We start from the raw sequence: 13,238 nt of genomic DNA on the forward strand, positions 1-13,238 counted from the left end.
GATTAGGAATTTCTTACCTAAGGTCTATGAATTTTTTTTTAATATTTTGATATTTCAGTGCAATTATGTTCTTTTGTAATACTATGTATTTTATGTATTTAAAAATATTATTATGTTAATGTTTAAAAAATGCTGTGTTCATGCTACTAGACTGGCATGGGGTCCATGACATAGGAAAGGTTAATTCCTGCTCTGGATAATCTCTATTTTACTATGCCCTTCTAATCCCTAACCCCGATTTTAATCATCCTTTTGAACAAAATAAATAATTGGTGATTGATGTATGAGGAACAGTAAGAATACATTTTGATTGAACCAGAGAAACATGATAAAAAAAAATCCTATGTAATACATTGAGGGGGAAAGTTTGGATCAGATTTTAAATGATTGTAAATGCCAAATGAAGGAATTTGTTTTGTTTTGTTTTTTTCCTAGAGGCAATAGAAAGGTACTGGACTTTATTAAGAAGAAGCATGACATGCTTAGACAAAGGAAAATCACTTTGGCATACTATACTGTTTTTTTCCCCCAATTCCCACAACCTCTCAAACTTCTCCAAAACAGAAATTTTGTGCCAAAGATAAGACAGTTCCATATGGTGTAGGACACTCGGAATCCAAAAGAAGATTAATGCCAAACCAAACCCAGGAACTGATGCTCACTGATCCTGAATTCTCTCAGCATCCCTCCCCTGTCTCTCTCACTATTAGGACCAGAGTTGCAGTAGTGGACCCAAGGACACAACAACACAGGCTTCCATTAAAACCTATTCTTGCATTTCATTATCCCCTTTCTCTTTCCAGAGTGGCACTAGGTTGTAGAAATTTGTTCAGACCTTGACAGCTATCTTGGCAACAGCTCTTTAGGAGCAGAAGCCTCCTGGTGGTTCTGCCAAATTCTGAACTGCCAGAGATAGTGGGCACTAAACTTACTATGTGAGGCCAAAGCTCTAAGGACCAGTGAGAATGGGAGAAGTCACCAGGACTAGATACACTAGCAGTTTGGGAGTCATGTCAAGCCTAAAGGAAAGAGCGCAGCATTCAGCTAGGGTCATTTCTGACCCTGCAACAGTCAGTTGACACAGAAACCTAGGCTGGTATTCTTTGAATTTTGCCTTTGAATTGAGGGAGGAAGCTGAAACAATTTGGCATGCTGCACCCAAGGAAACCACAGTCAGAGGGAAGGAACCTCCATAGTGAATGATAAGGAAAATAGAGGTTGGGGAGGAGACACTAAAAGTACTAGAGATTTCAAGAGGACAACTTGAATATAAACAAATCAGTCAATAGAAAAAACAGCAATGGAAGGAAATATGGAATCTCTATCTATCTAATAAATAGGTCCCACCATATATGAATAATTTTGCTAAGTGAAGGATAACATGGAACTACAACCACTGCTTCTGAATGGTTTAAAAGAGAAATGAGAATTTATGAAAAAAAAGTTTGAGCAGTAATGGGCAAAATAGAAAAACTGAAATCCACAATGGTAAGACTCAGAAAAGAGAGGAAAATAGATTGGGAATGCAAATACATAGAAAGAGGGATAGAAAGGAAGCAAGCCCCCAAAACATTAGAAGAAAATTTGTTTGCTATGCAAGCAAAAAATGAAATCTCAACTGAAAGAATTCGCAGATTGCCTCCAGTTTAAAACAAATAAGACCTCAAACTCCAAACTCCATATTGGTTAAATTTAACAATTAGATTTTAAAACTAAAAGTTCTGCAAGCCCTCTGAAGAAAGACCTTCAAATACAAAGGAAAAGTCATTTGAATAATACAAGACAATATATTCCATACCTACTTGAAAAGGGAGGAGAGAAGGGAATAGAGCATTGATACTTAAGATACAACCCAGGGTGACCCATCCTATTAAATCTGAGCTTAACTATTCAGGACAAAAGATGATTATTCATTAATAAAGAACAGTTGGAAACCTTTTTAGATAGAAATCCAGAACTGAAGAAAGTATTTGCTTCAAACAACAGAATTGACAAAAGTATAAATGGAAATAACTACAGAATGAAAATAGAAAGATCAAAAGAAAATTTCTTAAGATTCACTAGGAGACAGGGATAAAAGCAGAAATCTTATAGTGGTAACAATGAAGAGACAGAGAAAGGAGGCATATAGACAGAACCTAACAACACCCTGCCTATAGGTGCATGCTTCTTTTGTGGGACTATATTATAACATTGTAGGATATCTGGAAAGGAAGGAGAGAGAATGGTAGCAAGTGGGATACTGAGGAATGAATAGTATTCTGAGTCAAATCAAGGGCTTTCAGTGGGATGGGGAGAGTGGCTTCTGTGGTCTCAGAAACTGAAGAGCTTGCAGAAGAGTAGGTGAGGAAGAGGGGAGAAGGGGGAAAGAAAGGAAACCTTATTTTGGAGGTGGGAGAGGGTTCCACTAATGAATGTATCTATGGGTGAAGAGTGATAAGGACCTTATAATAGATGAAAGCAGAGGGATTTGGTTTCTGGAAGGAGCAAAATAGAATTGGTCCTTGGAGGGGTGGGAGAACATGCACACAAGGAGATAATTTCTAGGCATATGTAGAAAGGGAGAAAGGTCATTAAGAAAAGATATGGTAGGGGAAGCATTACTATGGGAGTGTTCTTCCTGATAGCTGTAATAATTGGCATTCTTCTGAGAGTGAAACACAATGTAAAGGAAAACCCATGGAATAAACCATACCAGGTAGTGTCAAAAAAAAAAACCCCAAAAAACCCAAAAAACCATCTAGAGGACAGTACTTAGAATGAATAACTTTGAAGCTTTGGTTATATAAAGAATATAGGGGGGGCGGGGAAGGTCAGATGATTATAGGAGTCATGAATCAGGGAATGAGATATAGAATAAACAGAATATGGATAATGAAGAGAATAAGAGAAAACTTTATTTAAAAAGGGGATACAAAAATGAAATTTTAAATGAGCAGGAATAGCCAGAGATGAGGAGAGGAAGAAAAAAACTGAGAAGAAAAAGAAGGAAAGACATATGTTTCCAGATAAAAACAGTAGAATGAAATTCTGAGATACCACTACACACCCGTCATTGGCTAAGATGACAGGAATAAATAATGATGAATGTTGGAGGGGATGTGGGAAAACTGGGACACTAATACATTGTTGGTGGAGCTGTGAAAGAATCCAGCCATTCTGGAGAGCAATTTGGAACTATGCCCAAAAAGTTATAAAACTGTGCATACCCTTTGATTCAGCAGTGCTGCTATTGGGCTTATATCCCAAAGAAATACTAAAGAGGGGAAAGGGACCTGTATGTGCCAAAATGTTTGTGACAGCTCTTTTTGTAGTGGCTAGAAACTGGAAGATGAATGGATGTCCATCAATCGGAGAATGGTTGGGTAAATTATGGTATATGAAGGTTATGGAATATTATTGCTCTGTAAGAAATGACCAGCAGGAGGAATACAGAGAGGCTTGGAGAAACTTACATCAACTGATGCTGAGTGAAATGAACAGAACCAGAAGATCGCTGTACACTCTAACAATGCTGTATGAAGATGTATTCTGATGGAAGTGGATATCTTCAACATTAAGAAGATCCAACTCACTTCCAGTTGATCAATGATGGACAGAAACAATTACACCCAGAGAAGGAACACTGGGAAGTGAATGTAAATTGTTAGCACTACTGTCTATCTACCCAGGTTACTTATACCTTCGGAATCTAATACTTAATGTGCAACAAGAAAATGGTATTTACACACATATATTGTATCTAGGTTATACTGTAATACATGTAAAATGTATGGGATTGCCTGTCATCTAGGATAAGGGGGTAGAGGGAGGGAGGGTATTGGAAAAATGAATACAAGGGATAAAGTTATAAAAAAAAATTACTCATGCATATATACTCTTAAAAAATTTTATAATTATAAAAAAAAACCACAGTAGAATGGAATAAATAAAATATGAGGTAAAAATAACTCTTTATACCTAAACCAGGGAAATAAAAAAATATGACTACAGGTCAGTATTATTAATGAATATTGACTCAAAATTTTAAAAAAAATTCTATCAAACAGATTACAGTAATTTAAGCAAGAAATCATTTTGATTAAGAGATGTAAGAGTAGTTCAATGTTAGGATAACAAACAACATAGTCATATTAAAAACCAACTCATCCAAAACCACATGATTATCTCTATAGCAGCAGAAAAAGCCTTTAACAAAGTAAAACTCTTTTATGCTAAAAAAAAAAAAAATCTTACAAAGTGTAGGCATAGAGGATTTTTTTAAAGTACCTATCTAAAATCAAAAGCAAGCTTTATATGCAATGGAGATATATTAGAACTTTTTACAGTAAATAAAATCATTAAGTACAGATGCTTACTCTAATATTATTTAAATGGTAGTAATAGAAATAAAACAAGATAATGAATGAAAGGGATATAAAGATAGTAAAGAGATAAAATATACTTGATGACATGTTGGTTGGCTTGGACAAAGCCCAGAAAATAAATAAAAATACTAATTGAAACAATTAATTGCTTCAGCAAAGTTGTAGGCTAGAAAAGAAATCCTTGAAAATCAACATTTCTATATTATAACAAAATGTATGAAGCAGCAATAGAAAGGGAAATCCCATTTCAAATAACTACAAAATGCACAAAATATTAGAGCCTTAATCTCCTAAAGCACACAAATGAATTGTATATTATTCCATTACAAAGTACTGCTTTAAAAAATGGCCTAAAGAGCAAACCTAAAATAACAATCTCAATACAGATCACTGCTTGTGGCTATCTCATAATTATTCTAATTCTAATTATATTTTATATATATAATATATAAATTTATAATAATTATGATAATAATACTCCGAATTCACACTTTCAAAGTTATAGTAACCAAATCACAAAAGGGCTATTTTATGAGCTTGATAAAATAATTTTTAAAAATTTATTTATAGTCAAGATGTCCAGTATCAAAGAAAATGAAGTAAAGCTGAAAGGGAGGTGGATGTACTTAAAAACCTCAGTGTATTATAAAGCAGCAGTCTTTCAAAGCATCTTGTATCAGTTAAAAAATAGATGTAGAGGGGCAGCAAGGTTACTCAGTGGATAGAGCACCAGCCCTGAAGTTAGTAGGACCTGAGTTCAAATGTTAACACTTATTAGCTGTATGACCCTGGACATGTCACTTAACCCCAGCTACCTCAGCAAAAAGCAAAAATAAAAAATAAGAATAGATATAGAGTTTGTCTGGGAGAGGGGAAAAAAATGTAAAAGTGTTCAGCAGAAAACAACAATAACAACAACAAAAAAAAAAAAAACTTAAAAGAAACACAGAAAAGCAAGGTAGCTTTGAAAAGCCTGTGTTGTATTTATTACATTGTTGTTTTTAAAGTAAACCAACTTTGTGAAATGGAAATTCATGATTTTATATTGAATTTTTAGATTTTGTGCTGTTTACTTGAAAATGTCCTCTCTTTTTTCTTTTAATGTTGAAATTTAAAATGAATAAAAGTTTTTAAAAAGAAGGGAAAAGCTGAGAGATCAATGAAACAGACTATACAAGGCAGATTCAGAAACAATAGAAGCCAGTAACAATACAGTATTTGATAAAATAGAAAACTTTAAGTTTCCCCAATAAATAAGTGGTCAAAGGATATGAAGATGGTTTTAAAAAGAATTGTAGTATATTCACAATCAAATGAAAAAAAAATGCTCCAGATATTTAATAAAAAGAGAAATGCAAATTGATATAACCCTAAGATTTTACTTCAGATCCTGCAAATTGAAAATAGCAACAGTCAATGGAAGAACTATGGGAACACACATATACTAAATATAGAAATACATTTTTGGTGGAGTATTTTGGGAAGCAAGTTGGAATTATGCAAATAATATAACTAAAATGTCCATACCCTTTGGACCAGAGTCTTTATTATCGGGCATGAACCACAAGAAAGCCAATCAAAAAAAGTTCCCATATACGCCTAAATATTTGTAGTAACACTTTTTAATGATAGCTAATAATTGGAAACAAGATAGACGCCCATGAACTGAGAAATGATTAAACTATACTACTAAATGTTGTATATGCAATAATGAAATATTACTGCATCATAATAAATTATCCATTTGATGAATACAGAGAAGCATAAAGAGATCTATATAAATTGGTGTATAATGAAGTCATCAGAGCCAACAAAATAATATACTCAGTAACTACAGCAAAAATGGAAAGAACAATACACCAAAAAATCAAAAGTAAATATAACAAAATTATGAAGAACAAGTAGGATTTGAATGAAGGAATATGAGAAAACATTCCCAACATACTCCTTGATGACAGTGGGAAATCCATAGATGTAATGTATAACACATGTTTTCATACTTTTCACTGTCAATCAGTTGTGCTGACCTTTTTTTTCTATCAGAAAAAAAGTACTATTTTTCATATGGCCTGATTTGGGAAGGGGAAGGGGAGAGGAGACATAGTATGGTATGGTGATGTGAGAAACAAAATATCCATAAAAATCTTAAATAAAAAGAAAAAGGCATATGGAGACAAGTTGATTATGGTGAAGATATGGACTACCTCATCATTAGAGACCATAATAGGAAAGACAGAAAAGAATGGAGTTTTGAGATATAACAAATGTTTTCTGTTTTCTATTAAAAGTATGAGGTTATATTCTAGGGGGTTAGGGGGAGTGTAGTATTGAGTAAATGAGCCATTTTGAAGAGTAAGAGTATCAATTATGGAAGAATCAAAGGACTGTCTTATAATTAGGAACCAGTTGAATTTATATCACATAAATTTGTAAGGGATTACAATTTACTGAGTTGTTGACTTTTTCTGACTATTCAGCAATAGGTGATTAGGATAAGGATGGGTTCAGACAGATGGTGGGAGTAATTCAGGAATGATTTTTAACAAGACATGGAACATGATAAGATAAGGAAAGGAATTCAATATTAAAGGATATTGTAGCCTTTACTCAAGGTTAGTATTGGGGATGGAGGAAAATAAAGACACAGTGGATGGGTGATTTAGTAAAAAAGCAAACAAACAAAAAACTACATTTCTCAGCTGTACTGTAATTGTGAATGGAAAAGATTTAAGTAGCTTTGATTTATTTGACAGTAAATAAAGTGCTGTGCTTGGTTCAAATCCTGATTCAGACACTAACTCTACTCTGGGTAAATCACTTAAACATTAATCAGCTTCAGTTTCTTCATCTGTAAAAATGGAGATTATATATGATAGTATCTATCTTACAGGATTGTGAGGATCAATGAGATAACATATGTTACAATTTTTAAATTGCCATATAAATGTTGCCTGTTATTTTTAAAATATATAATAATTATTAAAATATTATTCCTTTTTTTTAAGGGATTTAAAGAATGCTGATGGGAGATCTAGTTTCGTAAAGAACAATTTGTCAAGCTGATTGCCACTATGGGTGAGTTGATAACAAAACCAGAGCATAATTAATTTTAAATTAAAGGAGAAAATTTCCTGGGTGGGTTAAGTGATTTTGAAAATTTGCTTACACATTTTATGGAGTTTTGGAATAATATATTAAATTGTATTGTAATTATTCAACAAATATTTATTGCGTATTCATAATGCCATTGTTTGATGCTTCTTATATTAATACTAAAGGGAAATTTTAAAAAATGAAAGAAATGTTCCATGTAACATAATTGTGATAAGCAGATGATGTTTTAAAAACAGTATATCTTTAATTAATATTAGGTCATATATTCATTTAGAATGTTCTGTGGTATGTAGTGTTAAGGTATGGGCCTAAGCTTAACTTTCTGCTAGATTGCTTTCTAGTTTTCCTATCAATTTTGATCAAATATTCCCTAGTTAACTTAAGTTTTCTATTTTATCAAATACTGTATTGTTACTGGGTTCTATTGCTTCATTGATCTCTCAGCTTTTCCCTTTTTAAAAACTTTTATTCATTTTGAACTTCAACATTAAAAGAAAAAAGAGAGGACATTTTCAAGTATACAGCACAAAATCTAAAAATTCAATATAAAATCATGAATTTCCATTTCACAAGGTTGATTTACTTTAAAAACAACAATGTAATAAATACAACACAGGCTTTTCAAAGCTACCTTGCTTTTCTGTGTTTCTTTTAAAAGTTTTTTTTTTGTTGTTGTTGTTATTGTTGTTTTCTGCTGAACACTTTTACATTTTTTTTCTCCCTCTCCCAAACTCTATATCTATTCTTATTTTTTATTTTTGCTTTTTGCTGAGGTAGCTGGGGTTAAGTGACATGTCCAGGGTCATACAGCTAATACGTATCTGAGGCCAGATTTGAACTTAGGTCCTACTAACTTCAGGGCTAGTCCTCTATCCACTGAGCAACCTTGCTGCCCCTCTATATCTATTCTTTAACTGATACAAGATGCTTTGAGAGACTGCTGCTTTATAATACACTGAGGTTTTTAAGTACATCCACCTCCCCTTCAGCTTTACTTCATTTTCTTTGATACTGGACATCTTGTCTATATCTAAATAAATTTTTACATGTAATGGAAAAGTTTAAAAAAAACATAAAGACAGAAATAACACAGTTATAAAGATGATATTCATAATTACTGTGAGGAAATATCTTGGGTCAAGGAATAATTTGAACTAGATAATGATTAATTAGACATTGGAAGAGTACGAAAAAAGAATTGTACACCTTAAAATATAGACACAGTAGTTTCCCAAACAGTTAGAATATACCTAACAAGTATTAGTATAAATATTTTCCCTGGAATATATAAATCTAATCAGAAATTTAAAATGAAGGGAGAAAAAGAAAACTGCCTTCCCCCCCCCCCTTTACTCTTTCTGTGTATGTATGTGTATGTGTGTCCATTAGGCCCAGATAACCATAGGAAATAGCTATAATATAATGTAGAAAGGGTAGCATTTGAAGCACCTAGAAGTTGACAAAATACAGTCAAGAGGCAAGTAGTTCATATCTTCTTTATATATATATATATATATATATATATATATATGTATGTATATGTATATGTATATGTATATGTATGTATATGTATATGTGTATGTATGTATGTATATGTATATAAAAGCACAGTGTAGAGGCACTAAAAAATGACCTATAGACCTTTCAAAATCATGTTAATTTTACCTCATAGATATTACTCAGACTTAGTAGGATGAGACTCATGCTTGAAATATGGTTCTGAATCAGAGTACTATATTTGAATGAAACAAAATAAAAAGGGAGAAGGGCAAGGTAGCATTTTATTTTGTTTGTATCATGCCATTTGATTTTCAAAGCAATTCTCTGAGGTTAATGACATTTTACAGATGAGAACTAATAGACTGAAAAGTTACAAGACTTGCCTAGAATCACAGAGTCAGTAAATGTCTGAGATGATATTTGAACCCAGTCAATGTTCCATTAAGTAGTCCTCTGTTCCATTTATTATTCTACACTCCTTTTTTTTTCCCCCCATGTTAAGAACTGTTCATATTTCATCTGATGCTGAGTGAAATGAGCAGGACCAGGAGATCATTATATACTTCAACAACAATACTATATGATGATCAATTCGAATGGATGTGGCCATCTTCAACAATGAGATGAACCAAATCAGTTCCAATAGAACAGTAATGAACTGAACCAGTTAGAACTCTGGGAGATGACTATGAACCATTACATAGAATTCCCAATCCCCCTATTTTTTTCTGCCTCCATTTTTTTATTTCCTTCACAGGCTAATTGTACACTATTTCAAAGTCTGATTCTGTTTGTACAGCAAAATAACTGTTTGGACATGTATACATATATTGTATTTAATTTATACTTTAACATATGTAACATGTATTGGTCAACCTGCTATCTGGGGGAGGGGGTGGGGGGAAGGAGGAGAAAAATTGGAACAAAAGCCTTGGCAGTTGTCAATGCTGTAAAATTACCCATGCATATATCTTGTAAATAAAAAGCTGTTACTAAAAAATAATTTTTTTAAATTTTTTTTTACTAGAAGATTGGCTTTTATTTATCTTTTTTAATTTAATTTTTATTTTATTTTATAATTATAACTTTTTTTTTGAAAGTATATATGCATGGGTAATTTTTTACATTATCCCTTGCACTTACTTCTGTTCAGATTTTTTCCCTTCCTCCCCCAGATGGCAGGCAGTCTTATACATGTTAAATATATTACAATATATTCTAGATACAATATATGTGTGTAGAACCGAATTTCTTGTTGCACAGGAAGAATTGGATTCAGAAGGTAAAAATAACAGTTTACACTCATTTCCCAGTGTTTCTTTTCTGGATGTAGCTGATTCTGTCCATCATTAATCAATTGGAATTGGATTAGCTCTTCTCTATGTTGAAGATATCCACTTCCATCAGAATACATCCTCATACAGTATCATTGTTGAAGTGTATAATGATCTTCTGGTTTTGCTCGTTTCACTTAGCATCAGTTGATGTAAGTCTCTCCAAGCCTCTCTGTATTTCTCCTGTTGGTCATTTCTTACAGAACAATAATATTCCATAACATTCATATACCATAATTTACCCAACCATTCTCCAATTGATGGACATCCATTCATCTTCCAGCTTCTAGCCACTATGAAAAGGGCTGCCACAAACATTTTGGCACACACAGGTCCCTTTCCCTTCTTTAGTATTTCCTTGGGATATAAGCCCAGTAGTAGTATGGCTGGGTCAAAGGGTATGCACATTTTGATAACTTTTTGGGCATAATTCCAGATTGCTCTCCAGAATGGTTGGATTCTTTCACAACTCCACCAACAATGCATCAGTGTCCCAGTTTTCCCACAGCCCCTCCAACATTCATCATTATTTGCTCCTGTCATCTTAGCCAATCTGACAGGTGTGTAATGATATCTCAGAGTTGTCTTAATTTGCATTTCTCTGATCAGTAGTGATTTGGAACACTCTTTCATATGAGTGGAAATAGTTTTAAATTTCATCATCTGAAAATTGTCTGTTCATATCCTTTGACCATTTATCAATTGGAGAATGGCTTGATTTCTTATAAATTAAAGTCAATTCTCTGTATATTTTGGAGATGAGGCCTTTATCAGAACCTTTAACTGTAAAAATGTTTTCCCAATTTGTTACTTCCCTTCTAATCTTGCTTGCATTAGTTTTGTTTGTACAAAAGCTTTTTAATTTGATGTAATCAAAATTTTCTATTTTGTGATCAATAATGGTCTCTAGTTCTCCCTTGGACACAAACTCCTTCCTCCTCTACAAGTCTGAGAGGTAAACCATCCCATGTTCCTCCAATTTATTTATGATTTCGTTCTTTATGCCTAAATCTTGGACCCATTTTGATCTAATCTTAGTATGTGGTGTTAAATGTGGATCCATGCCTAATTTCTGCCATACTAATTTCCAGTTTTCCCAGCAGTTTTTGTCAAATAATGAATTCTTATCCCAAAAGTTGGGATCTTTGGGTTTGTCAAACACTAGATTGCTATTTTTATTCACTATCTTGCCCTGTGAACCTAACCTATGCCACTGATCTACTAGTCTATTTCTTAGCCAATACCAAATGGTTTTGGTGACTGTTGCTTTATAATACAGTTCTAGATCAGGTACAGCTAGACCACATTCATTTGATTTTTTTTCATTACTTCCCTTGAAATTCTCCACCTTTTGTTGTTCCATATGAATTCTGTTGTTATTTTTTCTAGGTTATTAAAATAGTTTCTTGGGAGTCTGATTGGTATAGCACTAAATAAATAGATTAGTTTAGGGAGTATTGTCATCTTAGTTATATTCGCTCGGCCTATCCAAGAGCACTGAATGTCTTTCCAATTACTTAAATCTGACTTTCTTTTTGTGGCAAGTGTTTTGTAATTTTGCTCATATAATTCCTGACTCTCCTTTGGTAGATATATTCCCAAATATTTTATATTATCGACCGTTATTTTGAATGGAATTTCTCTTTGTATCTCTTGCTGTTGGATTGTGTTGGTAATGTATAAAAATCCTGAGGATTTATGTGGATTTATTTTGTATCCTGCAACTTTGCTAAAATTCTGAATTATTTCTAATAGCTTTTTAGCAGAGTCTTTGGGGTTCTCTAAGTATACCATCATGTCATCTGCGAAAAGTGATAATTTGATTTCCTCATTTCCTACTCTAATTCCTTGAATCTCTTTCTCGGTTCTTATTGCCGAGGCTAGAGTTTCCAGTACTATATTGAAAAGTAATGGTAATAGTGGGCAACCTTGTTTCACTCCTGATCTTCTAGGGAAAGGTTCTAGTTTATCACCATTACATATGATGTTTACTGAAGGTTTTAAATATATGCTCCTTATTATTTTAAGGAATAGTCCATTTATTTCTATACTCTCAAGCATTTTTAGTAGGAATGGATGTTGGATTTTATCAAATGCTTTTTCTGCAACTAAAAAATAAATTAAAAAATAAAAAGTCTCATTAAAAAAAGAAGAAGAATAATTTTGTTCATGTACTCAGGAAATTTAGGAACCAGAATTTGAAAATAGTTAAGAACTTTTGGGTTAAAATCAGTAAGAATTTTGTAATGGGAATATATTGTAGGTGTCACCTTGACAGAAAAAGGAAATAGATAAAAGAAGCATGATAGAAGATGTCAGTATTTACATGGATATCTGCCAGAAGTAGCGCAGCTAATAATTGGTCATTTCAGTTGTGTCTAACTCTTTTCTGGTCCCCTTTGGAGTTTTCTTGGCAAAGAGATTGGAGTGAGGAAACTTAATTCTTCAAGGGATAAATGTGCCTAGGGGTCACATATGCCTAGATTTGAACTCAGGTTCTTCTGACTCTAGGCCCCAAACTCTAGCCACATTGCACCACCTAGCTGTCCCTAATTTTAATGTTAGTTTCATTTTTCTAAAGGTAGAGGAACCTACAAAGAGAATATGCATTACAGAGTTGATTTTCATCAATGGGAGATGGGGCAAGTGACTGGTTGCTCTAATGGAAATGACTGGTACTTTTAAGAGTTTGTAATGAAGGAGAGGAAGGCCATGTGTAATGATAATATGTATTCAAGAGTAGATTTCAAATGCTCCAAAAGAAGGATAGGTAGATAAGACAGCACACTAGAATTCTATAGGGAGATTCTGAAGATTAATTTTTAGAATTAAATTCTGAAGAGATAAATAGAAACAATTTTGATGATGATGCAGAGGACTTATCTGAACAGATCAATGTGGATATAGAAAACTCACCACCTAA

The 13,238-nt window shown here is 33.1% G+C and overlaps 1 protein-coding gene across 2 annotated transcripts in view; it reads left to right on the forward strand.

The window, feature by feature from the left end:
* The window catches only part of MAP3K2 (mitogen-activated protein kinase kinase kinase 2), a 94,483-nt gene that overhangs the window by 26,637 nt on the left and 54,608 nt on the right, over nucleotides 1-13,238 (forward strand). For both annotated transcript variants that reach the window (XM_074301724.1, XM_074301725.1), the window contains exon 2: nucleotides 7,373-7,442. In XM_074301724.1, coding sequence (XP_074157825.1) covers nucleotides 7,439-7,442 — 4 coding nt within the window. In that variant the 5' untranslated portion in view covers nucleotides 7,373-7,438. The remainder of the gene's footprint in view (nucleotides 1-7,372; nucleotides 7,443-13,238) is intronic.

The sequence above is a fragment of the Sminthopsis crassicaudata genome, chromosome 3 (assembly GCF_048593235.1).
Source record: "Sminthopsis crassicaudata isolate SCR6 chromosome 3, ASM4859323v1, whole genome shotgun sequence".
Classification (NCBI taxonomy): domain Eukaryota; kingdom Metazoa; phylum Chordata; class Mammalia; order Dasyuromorphia; family Dasyuridae; genus Sminthopsis; species Sminthopsis crassicaudata.